Source organism: Delphinus delphis, chromosome 5 (genome assembly GCF_949987515.2).
Source record: "Delphinus delphis chromosome 5, mDelDel1.2, whole genome shotgun sequence".
NCBI lineage: Eukaryota > Metazoa > Chordata > Mammalia > Artiodactyla > Delphinidae > Delphinus > Delphinus delphis.
This window is the reverse complement of record NC_082687.1, coordinates 43,999,139-44,025,447: the sequence shown is the minus strand read 5'-3', so window position 1 is coordinate 44,025,447 and position 26,309 is coordinate 43,999,139. Positions and strand designations below refer to the sequence as shown.

Sequence of the window (26,309 nt, the reverse complement as noted above, 5' to 3'; positions counted from 1 at the left end):
TTGCTTCTTTGCATGCTGCCTCTGCTTATTGAAGCTTTCTCAGTGTTTGGTTGGTATGCTTAATAGTCTGTGGTTTAGCATTGTGGTAGCTTCCTTATTTCATTGAGATCTCTTGCTTCTTTATTCTTTTAGGTTACTAAATTCCCCAAAATACAATTCAGTATGCAACACTAGATATCAGTTTGTCCTAAGGGCACTGTGTGCTGTTTTATCAGCAAATTAAATTCTTTTTTTAAAGACAATTAGTATATTTGTTTGTTTATTTTTATTTAATTTCTTTTGTCCTCTTCTTTTTGGGTACCAACTATTCATTTGTTGGATACCTATTGATGGATTTTTATTTCTATTATCAACTTTACAATCATTTTCATTTTCTTATTCTTGCCAATTTTATTTTGAGTGATTTCTTCAAGACTATTCCCTTCAAGCCTACTTGTGGCCCCAACATTATTTTATTAGTGTTTATTCTAGTTTTTGGTGCTTCCAATGTAGTTCATATATGATAGAGCTTTCTTGTTTCAATTTTGTTTTGAATGAGCTCTTCAAGCCCACCCATGTTTTGTGTCAATACCTTTTTTAGTCACATTTATTCTAGTTTTTGGTGTTTCCCACAGTTTCATGTCTCTAGTCATGTTTATTTTTGTCTCTCATTTCTATTTTAAGCTCTGCCTCATAAATTTTAATCTTTTTGTTGCTTTGTAATGTCCTTTGTATCATTGTGTTTCCTTTTTCAGCTCTCTCCTCTGTGTGGGTATGTATATATAAGATATATATCTTAGTCTGTTCAGGCTGCTATAAAAAAAATTCCACAAACTGGGTAGCTTATAAACAGAAGAAATTTATTTCTCACAGTTCTGGAAACTAGAAGTCCCAGATCATGATGCCAGCATGGTCAGGTGAGGGCCCTCTTTTAGGATGCAAGACTCCAACTTCTTTCTATATCCTCATGTGGCAGAAAGGAAGGAGTGAGAGGGTCCCTTTTATAAGGGCACTAATATAAGGTACCAAAGACCTAGCTTCCTAATACCATCACATTGGGCATTGAGATTTCAACATTTGAATTTTGGGGGGACACAAACAGAGCATAGCAGCAATCTCTCTCTCTCTGTTTTTTTTTCTCTCTCTCTCCCCCTGCTCTCTCTGAGAGACAGTTGTAATTTCTTTGAGAGTGTAGGCAGTTATTCGTCAGACAATTTTCTGTGTCTCTTTGGATGATTACTTTTGTGATGTATGTCTAATACAGTGAATGTTTACTATTTGCAGACATAGTTCTAAGCCCTTTATGCTAATTCTCTCATTTAATGTAAGTGCTTCATTTGCTTTTGCATATGCTATTGTCCGACCCCCACTTCTGCTACTTCTTATTCTTCTCCTTCTCCAACTCCTCCTTTTCCTTCTTTCACATTTCTTTCTGATTATTAGTCAAGTTTGAAGGACTGGAACAAGTTACTTACAGGAGATGGTAAAGCACTATGGCCGTGAGGGAATTGCAGAGTACACTGAAGTTGGCAACAGACTCTACTGGGCTTGTTGTCTCCAACACAGTCTCTCAAAATATATTATTTTCTTATACAGTGGGAACATTTCTGTTCGATGTTCTTGCAGTGTTGCATACAGAAAAGCACTTTATATCCATTGCAACTTGGCCCTCACTAATTTCTTCTTCCCCCTTACTCTATCACACTTCTAGCAGTGACAAATTCACCACTCACCCTTCTTTTCTCAACCAACCTCAATCTTAGACCAGGAATTGCAAACTCAAGTACCTACTCAAAGGACCAGATATATAGACCTTACAAGTATACCAGCTTTGATAAGCCAGTATATTTTTTACATTAAAAAAAAGTCTTTTAAAAATTATACAGTAAGACATTTTTTCTCAGTTTTTTAGTCTAACTCCACTAGAAACTACAGTTACAAATAAAAAGATAAACCACATACATACACGCACACAGACAAAACAAAATAAAAAAACAAAAGTTTGAAAAATAGAGGCATCTGAATTTCATCAGTCTGTATAGTTTCACTTAATTATTTTTCCATTGCAATTCAAATAAAATGAATTTCATACTGACCAAGTGCTCACAACTGCCCAGTTCTTACCCTTGATACTGAACAGGGCCCTATGGGGCTCCTGTGCACAAAAGCCTGTGTCTCCCATTTCTCTGATTACAGGAAATAGGCTTCATTCAGCCACCATGAGCTTCCCTGAGTTCCAACAGGCAGACTCAAGCAGTTTGTTAATTAGGGAAGGGAGAGGATGTGAGAGAAAGGAGAAACAAACAGTCAAGAGAAACAATAGTGCAGCCTTGGGGCAAGGTCCTGGTTCCCCATCAAGAGATACATAGAACAATATATTTGAGCTGTTTTGCAGACACAAACCCTCACTAGGTGGAAGAAATTAATGGTTAATGGTGGTATGCTACACATAGACCCCAGATCAGTTGGAACCTGAAGGTTGATGATGCTGACTCCTACTTACCTCACCACCAACCAATCAGAAGAATGTCCACGAGCTGACCATGCCCTCTTTGAACCATTACTATAAAGCTTCTCACTAACCCCTCCAATTTGGGGACACACAATTTTGAGGGCATTAGCCCTCTGTGGCCCCCTTCGCCTGGCAAAGCAATAAAGCTATTCTTTAGACTTCACCCAAAACTCTGTGTCAGAGATTTAATTCGATGTCGGGGTACAGAGGCTGGATTTGTCTTCACCCTCTGCTTTTTCTTAGTGAAACCTTAGTCAGGCCTCTCTCCTTGCTGTCAATTCTGCTCATCTCCAAGCCTGAGCAAACACTAAAAACCAGGACAAGCTCCCTTTATCAGCTTATTCCAATAACTGGCTGACCACAGCAGGGTACTTTGCCTATCAGACTCCCTGGTCATTTCCTCTTGCTTGCCCAACTTCCTCTTAAAAGTTCCTGCTAATCTTTCCTTACTCTTTGCATTTATTTCTTAGGCCTGCTGTCACAAATTATCCTAAACTGGGTGGCTTAAAACAAAAGAAATTTATTCTCTTACAGTTGTGGAGGCTGGAAGTCCAAAAGGTCTTCAAGGTGTCAGCAAGGCCATGTTCCCCCTGAGACTCAGTACAATCCTTCCCTGCCTCTTTCTAGCTTCTGGGGGTGGCCGTTAATCATTGGCATTCCTTGGTTTATAGCCACATCACTCCAACATCTGCATCTACCTTCACATGGCAGTCTTCCCTCCTATTTTCACATGGTCTTCGTACAGTCATACTGGATTAAGGGCCCACCCTCCTCCAGTATGACTTCATCTTAACTCTGTGCAATGACTCTATTTCCAAATAAGGTCACATTCTGAGGTAGTGGAGATTTCAACGTATCTTTTGGGGAGACACAATTCAACTCATAACACTTCTCCTTACCTTACAAAAGAAAAGACTTTTTCTGTTTGATGTTGAGATGCTTGAAGACTTCTGAGATTGGAAACTATTTCAATAGTCTTTCTTCTAAATTAAGCTTTTCATTATCCAAATCCAGATTTGTGTTTATTTGACAATATTTTATGGTGATATAGTATGATTTCATGTTTAAATAAAATTTGTTCTATCACCTTTCTATTAATCCAAGCAGGATTAATGAGCAATAAAAGTTGATGATTTGGGAGATTTTTTTTGTTTTGTTTTGTTTTCATGGATGACACATGTCATTTTTACAAAAAAACATAAAAGTTATTTTTTGGACTAAAAACCTTCATGAAAAAACAAGTATTTTTTTTTTCTCTTTCTTGCACAAAAGACAGAAAGAAAGCCAGCTGGTGGTGAAATGCTTAGCAAGTTACTGGCAATATAAAACTGGAGGCTACATCTTAATTGGCTAATTCAAACAGGGTTGACTTTAAAATTAGACACTATTCATATGAAAATTTAAAATTCAGCCAATCTTCTCTGTGACTGACTTTGGTTTAATAACATTAAACCCAAATCTGTGAGTCTAATAATCGACACTGTATAGAAGACATCAGAATGTTTTACTCTTTGTCCAAATATTTATTATATAAACTTTTGGATTTAAAATGATTTCCTTTAGAATTTATAATATACTGGGAGAGGTCAAGTTTAAATACAGAAAACTGGGTGAGTAGCCCAGAAGAGAGCCTTTAACATACAGTCTTTAGAAAGAGGTAATATTAAACATATAATTAAAAGACAGGTCACTGAATGTGTACAGGTATATTTTAAAACAGATAACTTTGATGAAACCAGAATCCTCAAATTTCAATATTTTCTATTCAGATAAATGACAATAAATTCTGAAAGTGAAAGAGTTTTAAGCCAATGATTCATCTTCAATGAATCATCTCCTTCAAAGAACGGTAGAAACGAAGATAATGAAGCCATCAAGACAACACTAAAGTCAATTCCGTAAGTACAGTTAGGAGTAACTTGGAGTAACATGAGCGACTGTTGGCTTAACAAGAGCTCAGCAACTTGGAAATCTCTGTAGATAAGAAGGATCTATGATGGTTATTGAGAAGGAGAGATAATGAGAAGGGGAGCTCTGCAATTAATCACAGGAAATCAAGAGATGCCTTTAGAGTCAGAGAAATAATGGATCTGCCCCTTAATATTTTCTAATAGTAAACTAGAGATAATGGCAGGTAACCCTCCAGGCTGTGGTAAGGATTAAGAGAGATAGCATATGTTAAATCCTTAGTACATTGTGTAGTTCATAGTAGATATTAATCTTCTAACTTCCTCTTCACTGGATCATAGGATAGATTTACCAGGTTAAATTACAACTCCCAGTGCAGAATCAATTCAGCAATCCCATTCAGAAAACAGCATGAACTACATATTTATTTTAAAATTGTATTCTTCAAAGAAATTGCTATTGAAGTTATTTTTACTCTCAAATGCATCTGTGCCTTTCTCAGTCAAAATGCGAGTCTTTCCGCATGTATAAATTTATTATTTAACATCTTCATATAGAGATATTTTCTATGGATTAAACCTATGAATGAACAATATTTTAATAAATGCATATGATTTAAAAAGCAGCCTTTGTATTCCTAATCATAGTGCAGATAAATATCTCTTGTCATGGAAATCAAAGAACTATTGCTTTGAGTTGTAACTTGAGTTCTTTCCATAGTATGCAGTGCTGACTAGTGGCTAATTTATGAAGAAAACAACTTAGTGTATTTTGCATGGCAGAGCAAGAATTCTAGTACTACATATCTGCCCAGTATGACAGTGTCCTGCAACATCATCATTCATTCATTCACACATTCATTCACACATCCTGCACATTCACCAAGATATTTATTGCCTACTACTCTGTGCCTCATGCTGTACTAGACATAGGTTCAAACACACAATTAAACACTGTAGACAAATGCCATGTTCAAGAAATTAAAGGAAGATCATGTGTCTAGAATGCAGAGAATGAGGGGCTGTAGGTGGAAGATGAGGCAGGACCAGACCATGTTAAGCCTTGAAGGTCATGGTGAAAGTTTTAGTATTTATCCTAAGAATAGTGAAAAAGAAGTGGAGACATGATAAAATTTGAATTTTAACATGCATATCACTCTGGTTCTAAAGCGGAGAAGACCGGAAGGATAAGAGGACCATAGTTAGGATGCCATTAAAGTTAATATCATAAATATCTAAAAAAAGGGGGGGATCAACAAATGAGGAGGGAATTAAAAAAAATAAATACCTGGTGAGAAACTGGTAGTTTGAAGTAAGGTATTGGTAGCAGAGCTGGAAAAATGTGAATGGATTTAAGAAATATTTATGATCTAAGATTGGAAAGATTTTGTGAAGATAGGGATATGGTCTAGACAGCAATGAGATTTGTGGTAGGTTGAGGGAGAGATGTCAAACAAGACTTCTGGATTCCGAGACTGCATCGTGACGCCACTGACTGTGCTAGAAAACATTACAAAAGGGTCATGTTAGGGGGTAAAGCTATTGGATTGGGTCTAATCTTTTCTCCCATACCCAAAGTTTGTAGTACTTTATTGCTTCTAACATTTTTTGCTAGATTTTTTCCCTATTATAAAAATAATCCAGGCTATTTTTTTAAAAAAAAGGAAAGAGAACTATAGAAAAAGACCAAAAAAATCATTTATTGTTCTATCAATTTTAATAAAACAATGGTGAAAAATATTGGCTAGATAGCATATGAATATTTTACTTTACTTGAGATTTAAGTCCCTGTGAGGGTATATTTGTTTTCAATCTAACTTTTTGAAAGGAGTCTAAAGTGTAAATTCAGGATAAATTTAAGATGTAATTGCTAAAAGTTAGAAAAAATTCTAGTTACCCTTAAAATTGGCTAAAAATCATTATATTAGAGTTTTCTAATCAATTGGAGGAAAGAGGCACTACCTTGAGTTATCTTCAGAGCTTCTCTATTTATTCAAATGTATTGTTCATATCATATATGACTGCAGCTGGCATTCTGAGAGGTTGTCATGTTTCAGGAGAGTGATGACATAGTAGGACGCACAAAGATTTTTCTAGGTTATGTAATGTGAGAGAATTTACCCTTTGGGATTTTAAATTGCAGACAGGACCCCTGCTAATGTTCCACTGTTCAAGAGCTCCAGTTTTATTAGGTAATACTGACTTTTCCAAATATGATATTTTATACACAGTAGTTCTTTAATGTAATCACAAAGTGTGCCATTAAAGAAATGTGCTGTGTCTTGAATGAAGGAAATTCAGACAAAAATAAATACAGATGAAACAAACAAATCATATAATCAACTTTCTTCTGCTCTACAGCTGACCAGAGTTTAAGTAATTTCATTGATCTTTTAGCTATAAATCGAGAAAGACTAACAGAAATCTTATTCAGTGATAGGCATAATTCTTCAAAACATGCGATGTTTACACTGGTTAAAAGTTAGTGCCTTCAGGATTCTAGGCTTAGATTTTGTGTGTGTGTGTGTGTCTCATATCTGACTTAAAATACTGCCAATTTTCTGACAGGCATTCAGTTCTAGAATGTACAGGGCATACATGTGGGACAGCTAAGTGTTATTTCAGACTCGTTGTTGATATGCTGAGCATTAACGTTATTTTTAAAATTTGAATTGCAAGAGTTTCTAGGAGCCATTTTAGAGTTCTGGATATTATCTCTGTTGAAGAAAGGAATTCTGAAGAAAGAAATTAAAAAACTTTAAATATGAGGAAAATATTCATCTTTTACTCATCCATCATTTTTAAAAAATTGAACACCTATTCTCTGTCAAACTCTACTACAAGGGAAGAAAAAGGAAAAAGGGAGATAGCGCCTACTTTAAAGAAGCTTGTAGTCTAGTAGACAAAAGAGGCAATCAAACACATAATTAAGATATAATTTGAGGCAACAACATTTTGTGAGAACTCCAAAGAGGTAGCCCAAAATTCAGCCTGAGAAGGAGCATCTATTAGCCAGGAGTCTTTTCGTTTGCATGTGATAGAATTCCAACTCAGGCTTAGCCAAACCTGGATTTATTTTCTCACATAACTGAGCAATTGCCTTTGCATCTACTTGGGATGGAGTACTCCTGTCAAATACTGGAAATTGTGGAGAGATGGAGATGGGATAACGTCTTCCACTTTAGTAGACTTGAGGGATGGGCAAGTGTCTCATCTCAGTCTCTTTCTTGCCCTGTTGAGAAGGAATTTCGGAGTCCAGAAGCAAGGGATTGAAAGGCCAAGAACCAGAGGTCCTTTCAATGAGTTGAGGCTCATGAGGCTGTGTTGTTTGTATACTGGTTTAGTTGGTCGAGTCAAGGAGTTTATTATAGTGGGCAGTCACTTAGACTAACAGTTCTCAAGCCTGACTGCAGTTTAATATCACTTTCATAATTTTAAAAAAAAGTCAATGAATTAAATCAGAATTTCTGGTGATGGGGCTCTAGCATGGATATTTTTAAGTGTTTGGATGTGGAAAGGAAAAGAAACTGTGTGGTTTTTCTAGACCCAGGTGGTGCAGAGACTACTTACCTACACAGGAAAGGGTACAAGTGAGATTTTGTAAAGAACAGTGGGTGGAGCAAATGGCAGTCTCGTGAATCAACACTCATCGTTTTTGATCTAAGGCAGTGACCTCAGCGTGAAGGCTGGAGCAGCCCTGCATTGACCAGAGGCTAAGGACTTGGGGAGATGGCATTTCATGAAATAACTTCAAGAAATAACATTTATTATTATCTTACCTTTGGTTTTACCCCCAGCCTGATGTAGCCCCAGGGGAAGTAGCTATCACATTTTTATATTTATTTGCTTATGCCACACAACAATACATTCTTCAAAGGTAAAATATCTTATTCATCTTTGTATTGCCACTGCCTAGAGGACACAATACCTGGCACATACAGGACACTCAATAAATGACAACTGGATTAATGAATCTAGTGAGGACATAGCACTATGTCAAGTTCTCTATCCTGAAGTTATTTGAATTTGTTGGAAAACGTAGAACTTGCCATTTGTGAAAATAGAAGTACTTATCAAAAACTGTACTTCTATAATATTTCTGCTTTAAGAGGTAGCAACTCAGAAGCAGGTTATAATGCAAGATTGACCAGAAAATCTCTGGGAATAAAAACAATAAAATTCATGTCTCTGTTTATTCATTTAAAGAAGCAAACCAAAAAACCTCCAGCTCAACAAATTTTTCTGTTGTGTTTTTAAAAATTGGCCCTGTGATTACATTCTAGAGGAGAATAAACAGGAATAGTGTCTTTTCATATAGTTTATATATTGTGTTAAGAACATTCATGAAAAATAATAACCTCTGAAATACCAGCACATTAGGAAAGGTCAAGTTTAAAATGCCACATTTGTTGGACATTTGACATGCTTTGTTTTCTATTGGCTGGTATTCATCCTTAAAAATGTCCATTTTGATAGCAGATCTAATATCAAATGCATTTTTTTCTTGCTGACTATTCTGCATTTTCTCTTGTAATAAACGTTCTGGATCCAGACAAGGGCAATTCTTTTGAGGACACATAAGGCAATAGCTTGTAATGCAGTTACTTGTCCAAAGAGTTCTTGGCTCTGTAGTGTTGACAGTAACAGAAATGGATTTGGACATCCCAAACCCAGTCAAATATGACTAGGAAGACAATGAAAGGAACAGATGGACAGTTTCTTTACAGTTTCTTTACAAAGCGACAGTTTCAGAGCCACACTTGGGAGTCATGCTCGTTTTTTCAGGATATGTGAGAAAGGGTAGAAACAAGGGTCATGGAGAAGGACTTAAATCTCTGGTGAAAAATCTCCCCTCAGAGTCCTAAAGTTTCTGGAAACTAAAATGCATATTATTCAGGTTTATTATGCAAAAGTATTGAAATTTTGAACTATTGTTTTATGGATAATATATGCTACATTTAAAGGCATATAAACTAACTAGCTTTAGAGAGTATATTTCAGTACATAAAATGCAAGTTCTTCATTATTAGGATATATTTTCCTAGAAAAGAAGACAAGAATAATTGAACCAGCACAATGAACCCTATGTCCTAAGATTTCTTTGGGGACATCCTAATGAGAATCCTACCATGGATCATTCAATCTCTCCCCTTCGCTGTTCTCCTTTGTCCTCTGATGGTTCATAATCAGCCATACTTTCATATCAATGCAAGTAAATGCATATGCCAATACGACATAGGAGTGGTGAGAGAATTTTACTCGGTCTACAGTTTATTGGTTTCAAAAGTTTTCAAGGCAGCTGTAGCCACTATGGAGAACAGTATGGAGGTTTATAAAAAACTAAAACTATAGTTACCATATGATCTAGCAATCCCACTCCTGGGCATATATCCCAAGAAAATTCTAATTGGAAAAGATGCATGAACATTGGGGAATGTTCATAGCAGCACTATTTACAATAGCCAAGACATGGAAGCAAACTAAGTGTCCACCGACAGATAAATAGATAAAGAAGATGTGGTATATATATATATATATATATATATATATATATATATATATATATATATATATATAAAATAGAATATTACTCAGCTGTAAAGAAGAATGAAATATTGCCATTTGCAGCAACATGGATGGACCAGGAGATTATCGTACTAAGTGAAGTAAGTCAGGCAGAGAAAGACAAATATCCTATGATATTTATGTGGAATATAAAAAAAGTGATATAAATAAACTTATTTATAAAACATAGACTCACAGACATAGAAAACAAACTTATGATTACCAAAGGGGAAAGCTGGAGGGGGAGGGATAAGTTAGGAGTTTGGGATTAGCAGATACAAACTACTATACATAAAGTGGATAAACAACAAGATCCTACTCTATAGCAGCAGTCCCCGACCTTTTTGGCGCCAGGGACCAGTTTCGTAGAAGACAATTTTTCCACGGACGGGGCGGGGAGGATGGTGCAGGCGGTGATGCAAGGGATTGGGGGGCGGCAGATGAAGCTAAGCTCTCTCATCCGCCGTTCACCTCCTACTGGGCGGCCAGGTTCCTAACAGGCGGTGGACGGGGGTGGGGACCCCTGCTCTATAGCACAGGGAACTTTATTCAATATCTAGTAATGAACTATAATGGAAAAGAATCTGAAAAAAATTATACATTTTTGTTCATACACATACACACACACACACACACACACATAACTGAATCACTTTGCTGTACACCAGAAACTAACACAGCATTGTAAATCAACTATACTTCAATTAAAAAAAAGTGTTTGGCAAATCGAACCTAGGAGAATGTGGACAAATAAATACTAAAAACAAGGGGAAAAAAGTTTTCATGGCAGCAAACGTTACCATGTTTCTAGGGAAGTATTTTTCTCCAATTGCCTATTGAAAACAAAATGCCTCTGAATGTTGTTATTTTGGGAATAGGACATTTTAATAAAAACAGCAATAACTGGAGGGGATATATGGATTTGGAGAAGGGCAAATAATCTATTTAGAAATTGTCATAACGATCATTTGTAAGTTTTATGTTACATAAGAAGTGTGATCCAGGGTGTGGTATTGGAAGTTACTTAAATCAGCTCTGGGCAGCTGATAACCACAGAAAAGCAAAGATTTTTTTTATTGTGGTAAAATATACATAATATTAAATTTTCCATTTTAACTGTTTTTAAGTATACAATTCACTGGCATTAAGTACATTCACATTGTTGTGCAACTGTCACTACCGTACACCTCCAGAACTTTTTCTTCATCCTAAACTGAAACTCTGTACCCATGAAACAAAAACTCTTCATTACTCCCTTTCCCCTGCCCTTAGTAACCATTATTTTCTGCTTTCTGTCTCTATAAATTTTGACTCTCAAATTATTCCCATATAAGTAGAACCATACAATATTTTTACTTTTGTGTCTAACTTCTTTCACCTAGCATAATGTTTTCAAGGTTCACCTATGATGCAGCGTGTATCAGAATTTCATCCCTTTTTAGGGCTGAATAATATTCCACTATATGTACATAATGCATTTTGTTTATCCATTCATCTGTTAGTGTACATTTGGGTGGCTTCCACCTTTTTGCTGTTGTGAATATGCTGCTATGAACATTGGTGTACACATGTCTGTTCGAGTATCTGCTTTCAATTCTTTTGGGTATATACCTAGAAATGGCATTGCTGGATCATATGGTAATTCTATGTTTAATTTTTTGAGGAACCATCATACTGTCTTCCACAGCACTTGCACCATTTTACCTTCCAACCAGCAGTGCACAAAAGTCACAATTTCTCTACATCCTTGCCAATACTTCTTTTTTTTTTTGATGATGATAGCCATCCTAATGGGTGTGAAATGGTATCTTTTTGTAGTTTTCATTTTCATTTCCCTAATGACTAACCATGTTGAGCATCTTTTCATGTGCTCATTGGCCATTTGTATATCTTCCTTGGAGAATTGTCTATTAAGCCCAACTTTTACATGGGTTGGGTTTTTTTTGCTTATGTTTTTATTGAATGGTAGCATTTCTTTATATATTCTGGATATTAATCCCTTATCAGATATATTATTTGCAAATATTTTCTTTCATTCTATGTGTTGTCTTTTTATTCTCTTGATAGTGCCCTTGATACAAAGAAGTTTATAATTTTGATAAGTCCCAATTAATTTATTTTTTCTTTTTTGCCTGTGCTTTTGGTGTTATATCCAAGAAATCATTGCCAAGTCTAATGTAAGAATTCTTTAAAAATGTATTTTCATAGCCTAGAAATCTTGATTACATAACTTCTCTTTCCACTCTTTAGTTATACTTTTCACATCCTCTTAATCACACAAAGGACATCTCAGTTGTCAAATAATGCCTTAGTTTTTAAGCCTATGCTTATAATACACATAATTAAGCCTGTACTGGGTCTAAGATTAGTATTTGCTTTTTTTAGGAACTTTTTTGAAATTCAGTTTTAAAGATATAGAAACCAAAGACTCACCCAACTCTTCTGTCTTTATATCCTATTTGGCAATAGTTATACTGACAGTACTAATAGCAAACTCTTACGTGGGGCTTACCCACTACCAGGAATTGATCTAAGCTCTTTACATACATTAACTCATTTGCTCCTCAAATAATTCATTTATTCTGTAAAACTATCATTATCATTATCATCATCACCATCCTCATCTTCATCTTCATTTTAGAGTTGAAGAAACTGAAGCACAGAAAGGTTAAGTAACTTGGCAAAGGTCACACAGTAAGCGGTAGAGCCCAGCTCTAAACCCAGTAGTCCATGCCCTACTGCTACTCCATGCATTCTCTCAGTAATGAAAACTAACAGTCAAGGAGGGACAGACATGAGATTTTTATCATGTTACCTACCTCAACATAAACCTTTTGTGGAGCTCTAGTCCCTACAGGAAAAAAAAAAAAAAAAAAAAAAGACATGTTCTTAGCTTGATATTAAGGTTCTTCAAAATCTGGCTCCAACTTTTATTACCCACTGCTTTCCAACACTATCTTGCTCTGTTTAAACTGATAAACGTAAAAACTGTGGAACTTGTCTCTGATGCTATTGCTCGTATTATGTCCCACAAGTAAATTTATTTTCATCTCTCCATCCTTATCTATTGATATCCTATCCATCTTAGAATTCTGGTTCATATCTTAGAAGGCTGGTTCTGCCATTATATTTTCCTTCTAATTCCAGATACAAGTGTCCTTTCCCTCCCGTATCACCTACTGCGTATGCAATCCATTCATTTGCACATTCATTCATTCATTCATTCACTAAATAGTACTTTTCAAATACTGCCTTACTTCATGGCCATTTCTGTATATGACTTATTGCCACTACTAGATTATAAAATCTTGGAAGGCAGGTATCATGTAGTTCCCACTTTTATATTTCCCATGGTACCTAGCAGAGGGGGAACTTAATAAATATTATGGATTGATTCATTGTTAAGCTGAGTTATATGACCAAACTAAGATTGGCATTCTGATTTTTATGAGAGATTATTACTATGAGGATAATCCCTCTTTATTCATAAACTTCTGTCATGATCAATGAGAAACTAAGGATTAGAAAACTCACATATGAATTAACTACTGTATACTAAACTAAGCATCAAACTAATCAGGAAAGAAAAAGACAAAGGATAATGAAATCTTGATTTTGTAATAAATGGTGGGCATTGTGGACTGGATATAAGGACTTTTTTTTTAAATAAGGAAATTTGGGAGGGAGGGATAAATTGGGAGATTAGGATTGACATATACACACTACTATATTTAAAATAGATAACTAACAAGGACCTACTGTATAGCACAGGGAACACTACTCCATACTCTGTAATGACCTATATGGGAAAAGAATCTAAAAAAGAGTGGATATATGTATATATTTAACTGATTCACTTTGCTGTACACCTGAAACTAACACAACATTGTAAATCAACTATCCTCCAATAAATTTAAAAAAATAAATAAATAAAATAAGGAAATTTGATAAATTTGACTGAGGTAGAGTTATTTTTAGAATAATGCAGTAGGGTTAACTTAAATGAATTAATAAAAAGCAACACACAGAATGAGTACTATTAAAAATGGAAGTAACTAGCTATTTAGAAGATTTTTGAAAAGTTATAATGCAATAACTGATTTCTAAGACAGGTTAATGATCATTCTTCTCAGACCTTTAAATCGCACCAAGAATCCATTTTTCACCCCTAAATAATGAGGATAACATCTACTTTTTAAGATGAAAGAATGATATTCATCCTGTGAAAGGGAAAACACCATAATCGAAGTCTTATTTTACATCTCTAATTTTGTCTGCCTAGAAAAAGTGCAGAGATTCTCTTTAATATGACAGCTTCCAGGAAGAGACATGGTAAGTGAAAAGATCACAAGTGAAGTGCACCTAAAACAGGTGGAAGACAGAATATAGGTATTTGGATGTTAAATGCCAGGCTGCTTAGCTTACCTGTGAAATAGTTGCAATTAGCACATTTAAAGCGGTAAGGTAAAATGAACAGATTTCTCTTTTCAAGAGAAGTGTGGCTATGTGGATCCCACGCCCACAGGGCGGCGCCTCAAAGCACAGACATAGCGAAGAGAGGCCATGTGGCCCCTGCTGGCCACCGTAGCGCACCGAGCTGCGGCGGGCTCTGAGTCCTAGTCCGCCTCAGACACTGGCCCAGAGTCAGGTCTGTCACGCAGCCAGCGGGAAGATGACTCTCCTCCTTCCACCACTTTCCACGACCCCAGAGCAACTCTGAAATGAGAGCGTTGACATGTCGAATAGACTCTGATCTTTGGAGATGCGAAAAGAAATGCAAAGCAGAAAATTAGGCATGAACAGCTGGAGAACAAGGTCGCGGCAGAACTTGAAGACACCAGCATCCTGGAGGCTCGAATTGTTGCCTCCACGGTCCAGATTCACAGTTATTAAGAACCTGTGTAGCAAGAGCGAAAGGTCAGAGCCCGTAAACATTCTCTGATGTTGAGCAACTGTAACCAAGCAGGACCACATGGGGCCTTCCCAGGACAGGCCTTCCCCCATATCCTCTTCTCTAGCTCCTCTCTGAAGTACCTAGATAATAGTATTTGATGCACACTTCCTGAGTCGTTTTGCAGATGTAAAACCCCTCCTGTCCAACAAATGGAAGATGTTAACTGCTTGACAACCAGGAGCACAAAGCCCCAAGCCTCCTGGAGCCTAAGGGACTGATAATGTTAACCCCTGTGTCACCACTCTGCTACATCACCATCAGCCAGTCAGAGAACTGTGCACAAGCTGATCACACACCCTGCAACCACCCTGCCACCGCCACCCCCAACCTGGCATTTAAAAGCGCTTTGCTGAAACCCTTCAGGGAGCTCGGGGCTTTTTTTTTTTTTTTTTTTTTTTTTTGCGGTACGCGGGCCTCTCACTGTTGAGGCGTCTCCCGTTGCGGAGCACAGGCTCCTGACACGCAGGCTCAGTGGCCATGGCTCACGGGCCCAGCCGCTCCGCGGCATGTGGGATCTTCCCGGACCGGGGCACGAACCCGCGTCCCCTGCATCGGCAGGCGGACTCTCAACCACTGCGCCACCAGGGAAGCCCCAGCTCGGGGCTTTTGAGGGTATGAGCCACCTCGTCTCCTTGCAGGGGCTTGCAATAAACCTTTCTCTACTCCAAACACCGACGTTTCAGTTTGTTTGGCCTCACTGTGCATCGGGCACAGGAACTTGCATTAACACAACGACTAGAGGAAGAAGAAGCTAAAAGAATGTTCATAATCATAATCAGAGGGGCTCTGAAAGAACGAATAGCTGGAGATCTGCTCCACTTTCCCCTCGGTGCCTCTGAACAGCTCTTGCAGCTGGGAGACCTAGAAGGCTCTGCCCGGAGGTAAGAGGGCTCGGTTTGGGGGGATTTCCAACAGGTCTGGGGTGCTGGAAAAGAAACAATAAATTATGTAAAATCAGAGACAGAGGTGGCAAGGGAACAGGAAGGGAGGGAGAACCATGGTGGAAATGTAGAGGTTACATTTGAGAGATGGGACAGGAAAAGTTAGGTTACTGTAGTATATCTGGTACCATTAATTGTGATGCCTGAACTAAAAGAGTGTGAACAAAAGGAAAGAAACAGAGAGAAGATACTTTTAAAGTCAGTTCCCCTAAAGTAGTTCCCTGGGACTTAAAACAGTTCTGAATGTTGAGGGGAAAATGCTATGCAATTACCACTGCATTTCTAAGTATTTCTAAATGTGATCTTAGAGAAAACCAGCAGTTTTTATTTTTAAAATTGAAATCTTCGAAGAAAATTTGGCATACGTATACAAGAAAGTTCGGCTAGGTTCTAATCCCAGCACTTCCAGGCACAAAACAGCCCTAACACCTTGGACCATCACCACTTCTGGAACCCAGTTTCTAAATATTTAAAATAAGGAGCCTGAGGTATAAGATTCCCAATTTCTGGCTAAAATTCATTAGGGACCTGTTTTAAATTTAAAGTTTCATCTCTCTTAGGTTATCTTCTTTTGCAGTCTCTAACATCTGGAAAATGCAAAGTATGTTTTCATTCTCCAATGACATGACAAAATGAGACATGAGGAGATGCTATAGAAACTATTTTGTAAAGATTTATACCCTTTTTGTTAATGTTCTTTTTATTTGTAGGCATTGTATGATTCTCATAATATACACTGGAGCTGGTATGAGAAGGTGAAACTATAGTGAACTTATAGAAATAAATAGGAAAGGAACATACATATAAACTGGCAAAGAATGCATTGACAGCAATAGAGCTGAAGTGTAGAAGCTGTGAGGGGATGAATGAAAGATAAATGATCTTCCAAGTACTCATCTAGACAAACATTTGGTCCATAATTTGTTTTTGATACAATTGTAATGAAAGTCATTCTTCTCTATGGAACAACAGGCCAGATCTTTAGCACATTGCTGCTTGGTGCCCAGTGGGCAGTGTGTGCCTGATTGCCAGTGCCAATTTTTAGCGCATGTTCATCTGCAGGATATTAAACAGATTGCCGTCCTTTTGATGTTTCTGAATATGAGTAGTAAATACCATATGATATGACTCAGTGGATTTGTTTCAGGAAAAAGAAAAAGACAAAGAGGAGGGTGAAGAAGGAAGAGGAGATGGAAGAAGAAGAAACTTGCGTCTCTCCCTGAAATGAAGGGATGAACTAGGTAAGTCTGAAAGTATATCAGTTTTTTGGAGATGAGTAGCAAGCTTTGTATCTAGAAAGGAATGGTACCTCTACCAGTGCTCTCCCAATTTTCTGGCATGTTTAAATGACTAAGGAAAGGGCTCCCCAAAGAGTCTGTAAACATTTTTTTCAGGAATAGAAAATCACTGGAGAATGGAAAATGATTTTATTATAGTTCAGAATCTTCCAGAATGTGCCTCGCTTAAGTGGCCATAAAAATTGTATGTGTGTATGAGTATGTAAGTATGCACCAAATTAGTTGTTGAGCAAGACATAACTCTATCTTTTATAAGAAATTCATGTTATTATTACCTCTTCTTTCATCTTGTAAAAAGTCATAACACAGCTGTTTGAGGTAGACAAAGCCCAAGAAAAGCCCTACCAGCTGGGTGAAGCTAAAGGAACATTATAATGTAAAAACTTAGATTTTAATCTCACTCCCAGCATGTTTGTAATGACATCTAGTAAGTTATTTAAACTTTTCACTTCTTTTGTATTAAAAGATGTTGAGCTAGAAGCTTTCTCAAGCCCCATCCACCTACAGGCTCTTCTTACATCATGAAAGTAGTCTTGGAGTTTTCACTGAGAAAATAGTTTTTGAAAATACTAAATTCTAGGCAAGTAATCATATTCTCCTGATGAATCATCTCCTCAGTTCTAAAGCTGTACCCTTTTTGGATTGGGAAGGTGATTTTCTTGTTCTTTTCCTCATTATTCTCAACTGTGAAGCTGAGCTAATGGTAGATATCTGTGGCCTATTTAAAAAAGAGCTGAGAAGAAGTGGTCAGTTTATTCGGTAAAATATACTTCAGGCCAGACAAACCTTATCTTACAATGAGAGAGAGAGAGATCCTAATCAAAGCTTCCTGCTGCAAGGTGTCTACTCAGCCCCTGCTCTGGTCACTTTGTTAAGTCATACAAAGGTGGAAACAGGGACATGCAGTTAAGCAGGTTGCCTACTTCAGTTTAGAGTAAAAGCTAGACAGATCAGAGTTATCCTCATTTGCAATCATTAGAACATTTTTATCTTGGTTTTTGCCTAGCTCTATTTTGAAGCTCCTAGTATGGACATATAATGTCTCCTCACTGTTTTGGGTTTGCAAATGTTTTTCAAGCTTGGATTTCCTATGACACTTGAAAAACATCCTTTAATAACTGAATAGGAGAAAGATTTGTGGATTATTTACAATGAATTTCATAGTTAGTTGAATATAAGATTATTAACAGTCTTATCACCCTCTACTTTTTTCCCATCAAAGGTCAAGGCCTTCTTGTCTTTTCTTTCTGTAAAATAAATCAGTTTGTTGAGGGCTGATATGATAATGAACTGTAACGTATGCTAAACACACAGAGGACAAGGGTCACATGAAATTTCTCCAACGCTCAAATAAATCTGGCTGTAAAGGTTGTTGATGGAAACTATGGGGGAATATTTAAATATTAAGTGTATTAAGTTTATTCATTTTGTTTTGATTGAAACAATCAGAATGGACTATAGCGCTGTCATTTCCGTGGGAGGCTAAAGTAGGTGACTGTCTGAGATGGTACTGTATTTACTCTAGACTTTGCTGGAGGATTACTCTAGGGGATCTTATTTGTTCTGATTAAAAAGAAAACAGCATGGAAACAAATTTTCCGTATCTAACAGTCATAGAGTAGGTTTATAATGTTCCACCTAAACGCGGATTGTTTAATGTAACGTTTATACTGATGTATTGGGAAAAGGGCTTACTGGTGAGTGAATCAATAGCTTCCCTGTGAGTTTATGAGTATGAATATCAAAATAATAATATAAGCACCAGAAATCAGGCACAAACAGATAGTAATTTAGGATTCTCTACCAGGTGAGGAGAGGTAAGTTTGATGTCTATGGCTGCCACTCCTAAAGCTGCTTCTACATGGACACCATATAGGGTGTCTCTAATTAGATTTAATAGTACAGCTTGTTTCTCTTTGGATACCTTTAACATCCCTTTCCCTTCATGGCCTTCTTTGTTTCTTCTCTCTCTTCTTCCTTACTGACCCTTCTCAGCCACGACTTGTTTTAATTCACAAACTGTATCTTTGGAAAACTGTATCAGAATTAGATGCTTTTCATTCTCCTGGTTAGTGTTTGAGCTCATGCTCTCTCACTCACACGTATGCCTGACATTAAATAATGACTGCTGTTTTATAATGTGCATGTGATGCGAGGCCATCGTCATAATTTAACTGTGTAGTTCTGCTTAGTGGCAATATAGAGAAATTATTAATTAGTTAATTTTATAATAGAATATACAGAAGCTCCTTTATAGCCTTGGGGCAAAGTACTGTAATTTACCAATATAATGTAAGTTAAATTATGAAAGTGAGACTTATAAAGGCAAAGACATAATCACAGGAGTATAATATTGAAGAAGTGAGAACAAATGAGATACTGAGTTTGAGGACTTTTAGTCTAATTTTCTTATGACATCTTTGTTTGTGACTCTTCATAAAAAGTCAGTTGCAGTGGGTCCCAGACTGAGAATTATGAACAGATAAATGACATGGGAAGTTAATTTGTTTTCAATGATACTAGACATTATCATGTATTTTGCCAGCCTAATCACACAAATGACTTCAAATAAAGCTCATAGACCTTATAGAAATAGGGACTGGAACACCCCATGCTAGCAGACTGTAGAAGCAGAGATATATCAGTATGCATAATAGAGAAGAGCAAAGAATTAACCTACTTGAGCAAACTTTGGTTATATTCCTTCAGAGTTTGAGGTAAGCTTTTTCTCTTTTTTAAAACAGTTTTATTGAGGTATAATTGACATATGATAAACTGCACATATTTAAAGTGTTCAGTTTGATTAATTTTGACATAAATACTCACCCTTGACACATCACCATAATTAATATAATGAGCATATTCATTCCTCCCAATTTTTCTTTGTGCCCCTTTGTAATCATGCCTCCTACCCCCTGCTGCCCACTCCTCATTCCCATCCCCCTACCTGTCCCCACCCCCCAGTTCCCAGGCAGCCACTGATATGCTTTTTGCCATTATGTAATAGTTTGCATTTCCTACAACTGTATATGAATAGAATCAGACACTACATATATACTACTCTTTTTTGTCTGGCTTATTTCACTCAGCTTAATTATTTTGAAATTCATCTGTGTTGTAGTGTGTATCAGTAGTCGCTGGATAGCTTTTCATTTTATGGATATACCATGGTTTGTTTATTCATTCACCTGCTGGTGAACATTTGAGTTGTGTCCAGGTTTTGGCTATAACAAGTAAAGTGCTATGGAAAAATCTTTGTATAGACATATGTTTTCATTTCTCTTGGGTAAATATCTAGGATAATGTGATAGATGTAATGTTTAGTTTTTTGAGAAACCATTAAACTGTTTTCTAAAATGTTTGTAATCACTCTACATTTTCAGTAGAATCATATGGGAGATTCAGTTCCTCTACATCTTTACCAAACTTGATATGGTTTTCTTTTTAATTTTAGGCACTCAAGTCAGTGTGTAGTTATATCTTATGCAGTTTTTCTTTCTTTAATATGGTGAAGTATATTGATTGAGTTTTCTAGTTACACTGATTCATTATCCTAGCTTCCCCCCAGTTGGTCATGATGTCTTATCCTTTTTATGCATTGTTAGATTAATTTTGCTAAAACTTTGTTTATAATTTTTGCATCAGTATTTATAAAGGATATCGATTTGCAGTTTTTTGTTTTGTTTTGTTTTGTTTTTTGTAACGCCTTTGTCTGGTGTTGGAATCAGATTAATGCTGTAATCTTGGCCTCATAGAATGAGTTTGGAAGTATTTCTTCCTTTTCAGTTTTCTGGAAGAGTTTGTGTAGAATGGGTATTATTTCTTTATCATTGAAGAAATAACTCCTATTTGGGCTTGGAGTTTTCTCTGCGAGGAGGTTTTAAACTAGGAATTCAACCTATTTAATAGATATAGGGCTATTCAAGTTATCTGTTTTTTCCTTGAGTTTAGTAGCTTGTGTTTTAAAGGAATTTGTTCATTTCATCTGAGTTGTCAATTCACTGGGATAAAGTTTTTATAATATTCCTATATTATCATTTTAATATCCTTAGGATCTATAGTGATATCACTCTCATTCCTGATATTGATAATTTTTGTCATCTTTTTTTTTTTTTTTTGCGGTACGCGGGCCTCTCACTGCTGTGGCCTCTCCCGTTGCGGAGCACAGGCTCCAGACGCGCAGGCTCAGCGGCCATGGCTCACGGGCCCAGCCGCTCCGCGACATGTGGGATCCTCCTGGACCGGGGCACGAACCCGCGTCCCCTGCATCGGCAGGCGGACTCTCAACCACTGCACCACCAGGGAAGCCCTGTCATCTTTTTTTATTAGTCCAGTCTAGGCTTAAAGGTTATCAATTTATTGATATTCTAAAAGAACAAATTTTGGTTATATTGATTTTTGCTATTGTTTTTCTATTTTCTATACCATTGATTATTGCACTCCTCTTTATTTTTTCTTTTCTTCTATTACTTTGCATTTAATTTGTTATCCTATTTCCAGTTTCTTAAGATTGAAGCTGAGGTCACTGATTGAAACCTTGTCTCTCTTCTAACATAGGCCTTTAGTCCTAGAAATTTCTAAGTACTACTTTAGTAATATCTCATAAATTTTGATATGTTTTTCATTTTTATTATGTTCCAAATATTTTCTATTTTCCTTTTTTATCTCTTCAACTCATGGATTATTTAAAAGTTTTAAATTTAGTTTCCAAATATTTGGAGATTTCCAAAAACCTTTTATTGATTTATAATTCCAATGTACTCTGATGGCATACCTTATATGAAATCCTTTTAAATTTATTGAGGCTTGGTTGATAGCCTAAATGAGGTCTGTCTTGGTAAATATTTTATATGCACTTGAAAAGAGTATGTATTCTCCTACTGTAGGGTGGAATGTTATATGAATGTCAATTAAGTTATTTGATAGTATTGTTCAAATCTATATCATTAATTTGTCTACTTGTTCTATCAAAAGTTGAGGGAGAGATATTGAAATCTCTTACTATAATTGTAGATTTACCTCCTTTTTCTTTCAATTCTATCAGATTTTGCTTTATGTATTTTGAAGCTCCGTTATTAAGTATATATATGTTTAGGATTGTTATATCTCTTTAATGAATTGACCCTTTTATCATTGCAAAATGACCTTGTCCATCACTGGTAATATTCTTTGCTTTGAAATTTACCTTCTGATATTAATATAGCCACTTCAGCTTTCTTTCCATTAATATGAGTATGGTATATCTTTTTAAAATCCTTTTTCTTTTTGACTATTTTTTTCTCTTTTTCTGAAATATGTTTCTTAGAGGCAGTATATATTAGAGTCTTTCTTTTTTATCTAATATGACAATCTTGCTTTTTAATTGAGGTATTTAGACCATTTATATTTAATGTGCTTATTGGCATGGTTAAGTTTAAATGTATTTTCCTACTATTGTTTTCTATTTTCTTATCTATACTTTTTTTCCTTTTTCATCTCTTTTCTATCTTGTTTTGGATCAAATGAATATTTTTATAGTTCTGGCTTATGTACTAAATTTGCTTATTAATTCTAACTTTTTGTTTTGTTATTTTAGGATTTAGAGTACTTAATTAACAGTGTAACTTCAAATGATATTATACCACTTCCCATATAGTATATGAATCTTATTTATTACACTTCCATTTATCTACTTCCAACTTGCTTGCTATTTTTGTTTTCTTCTGCATATGCTTAAACTACATACTATATAATTAGTTTCATTTGAGCAATCAGTTCTCTTTCTTCTGCTTGAAAATAATGCTTACTATAGTATTCCACAGTTTTTTTTCCTTTTTCTTCCAGCATATATCCAGCTAAGACAATTAAATTAAAAAGTAAGGTGTAAAATAGTTAAAATCATAATATACTTTGTTTTGTATCAATATAAAACATAAAAATTTTAAATACCACCTCTTTAAAAACAAGTTTCTCCTGATAAATAGTATGCATGCTCATTGCTCTCTCTCTCTCTCTCTCTCTCTCTCTATATATATATATATATAAATGTTTACCCTAAAATATTTATGTAAGTACTCGTCCACTTAAGACTACCCTTCTTCTAAGCTTCATCGATGGTCTCTCTATATGAAGTATATAAGCATATATGTTATACATACCAAGTAAACTACATAAAATAGAAATATGTAAAGGAAAAACAAAGGAAAACATGTCCTTCTTCCTATAGGATTTACAGAGAAAATTAGTGTAATTAGTGAGGACATGTAAAATGTCTGAAGAATTTTGATGAATATCTTCTAGGAAAATAGCTATGAGAATACTAAATTTCTATTATAAAAACTTATGTTTCCATTAAACATTCAGTGAAGGTATTGTGGTCTCCCTAATATGTGCAAAAAAGGACTTTGGGATCCATTCAAAACAACAACTACAATAAGATGTCCCTCAGTTTTAGCAGGTTAGTTACACCTCTTAATCAAGTGTGTGTAGCACAGAGAACCAAATCCTGGTCCATAAGTGTTAGAAAATGTTTGATGAAAAATTCCATAGACAGAATCTGAATATTCTATATTTTAGAGGGAGTGGAGCAGAATTTCATGACAGTGGAGGGGGTTGACTCCCAGTGGTTGGCCTGACCTTAACTGCTGATGTTAAAAAACACACCAAATGTTTCTGCAGTGTTTTCTGCTGTAATTTATTTCTAGCCATAGGTTTACTTGTAGGGTTCTCATAAGCCACGCAGCAAGTGGTTTATAAATAAAGTCAGTCTGTTATAGCGTCATTACATTAAGAGACAGAATTGCTGGATTTTTTTCATTCTGTGAAAAGCTCACATCTTGAGAATCCATGTTTGATATTATTATGGTACACCTAAGATGTATCTTGCTCCAATTAACATTATCATGCTAGTCACTATAAAAAAACCCAAGCGCAGACTAGAGAACGTAGTAGGTTCACTACTTTCAGGAGGCTGAGTTGTAACCCAACCCATTGACTTCATCACAGCTTTCTTCCATGTAGAATAACGAATTTTACTTTCTGTGGCTTTTATCTGTGGTTCAAACCGTTCCATCATGACCACTGACAAATCCTCGGGTTTAAGACTCCAAACATCTACCCCTTCTGCAGCTCCTGCTGCCATGGCAGCTCCCAGGGCAGTTGTTTCAGGCATGGAGGCTTTTATTACTGGAATATGCAGAATGTCTGCTTGCAGTTGCATAAGAACTTTGTTGTTGGTCATTCCTCCATCCACCTGCAAATGACTGAGTGGAATTCCACAGTCATGGTTCATGGCATCCAAAATCTCTCAGGTTTGGAAACAAATAGCTTCTAATGCAGCAAAAGCAATATGACTTTTATTGGTGAACTGAGTGAGACCACAGATTATCCCTCTTGCAGTGGGCTCCCAATAAGGTGCGTATAACCCTGAAAAGGCTGGGATGAAGTAGCAGCCATAAGAAGTACCTACTTCTTTAGCAAGTTTTTCACTTTCTTCTGAGGTCTTTATAATTCCAAGATTGTCTCTCAGCCAGCGAATAACAGCACCGGCTATAGCAACAGAACCTTCCAATGCATAACATACTGGCTTGTCTTTGCCTAGCTTGTAAGCCACTGTGGTCAGGAGGCCGTGTTCAGAAAATACACACTTATGACCTGTATTACATAGTAAGAAACAGCCTGTTCCATACGTGTTTTTGGCTTGTCCTTCCTGGAAGCACATTTGTCCTACTAATGCAGCAGACTGGTCCCCCAAACTTCCAGATATTGGCACACCTTCCAAGGCCCCCGTTTTCATTCGGCCATAGATCTCAGAAGAACTCCAGACATTTGGAAGAATGTCCATTGGAATTTCAAAAAAGTTACACAGCTTTTTATCCCATTCTAAAGAATGGATGTTGAAGAGCATTGTCCTACTTGCATTTGTTACATCTGTACAATGGATACCTCCATTAACTCCTCCTGTCAGACTCCAGATAAGCCATGAATCAATAGTACCAAAAAGAGCTCTACCTTCTTCAACAACCTTTTGAACTTTTCTCACATTGTTAAGAATCCAACGAAGTTTTACTGCACTGAAGTAAGTGCTAAGTGGAAGGCCTGTCTTGGACTTGACAAAGTTATTATTTCCTGGAATTTTTTTGCTAAGTCTCAACAGTAGACTGGGTTCTTAGATCGAGCCACACCACATCATTATAGAGTGGCTCTCCAGTTAATTTGTCCCAGATAACAGTGGTTTCCCTCTGATTGCTGACACCAATAGCTTTTATGTTGGATATATCAATACTGAGTTCTTGAAGTTTCTCACATGTTTTCTCTATACATTCATAAACTGACTGAAGAGTTTCCTTAGGGTCTTGTTCTACCCATCCTTCTTTTGGGAACTCTTGGGTTAATTCCACTTCATGCTGACTAAGTAGTTCATGCTGACTAAGTAGTTTTGAATTGAAAACCATAAAGTGAGTGGAGTCAGCACCCTGGACCACTGCCCCCACCAACGGCCCCACAACTGCCATCTTCGGAGCTGCCATGAAACCTGTAGTTGGGCTCAGCTGCTCGGGTGCTAAGCTCAGCTGCTCCGGTGCTCAGCAGCTCTGGTGCCATTTCCCCGGTGATGGAGGTGTTGGTGGGGGTGGGGTACGCAGAACGTCAGGAGCGTCAGGATCATAACGCGCAGGCTCAGTAACTGCCTAGGCTGAACCTGAATGAGCTGGGGCATGCTTTGTTCTTTAACCAGCACTGCATCTTTTCACCCCACTCCTTTGGCTCGAGCTCCACCCCCAACCACTCAATTATCTTTTAAGGAGATTTAAGCTTAAAAAAATCATATATTTACCAACATAATTATTGTTACTTGTGCTCTTCATTGTGTTGTGTGGATCCACATTTCAGTTATCGCGTTCCTTCAACCTGTAAGATTTCCCCCAATATTTCTTGTAGTGTGGTCTGTTGGAAATGAATTTTTACAACTTTTGAACATCTGAAAAGTATTTCATCTACTATTTAAAGATATTTTCTCTGGATATAGAATTCTTATTAACTTTTTTTTCCTTAAATTTCAGTGCCTTGAAACTGTTGCTCCGCCCTCTTCTCTCTTGTGTTGTTTCAGGTGTGAACTTCACTGTCAAACTTATTTTTTAAATGTCTGTTTTTCTCTCACTGTCTTTAAGATTTTTT

General features: G+C 36.5%; 1 protein-coding gene across 1 annotated transcript; it reads right to left on the bottom strand.

Annotated features, from left to right (window-relative positions):
* Positions 1 to 23,994: 23,994 nt before the first annotated feature.
* On the bottom strand, positions 23,995 to 25,663 carry GK2 (glycerol kinase 2). Its single transcript, XM_060011687.1, is given in 2 exon segments — positions 23,995 to 25,282; positions 25,284 to 25,663. Coding segments are annotated over 2 exon segments (1,668 nt in total).
* Between the last annotated feature and the right edge of the window lie 646 nt (positions 25,664 to 26,309).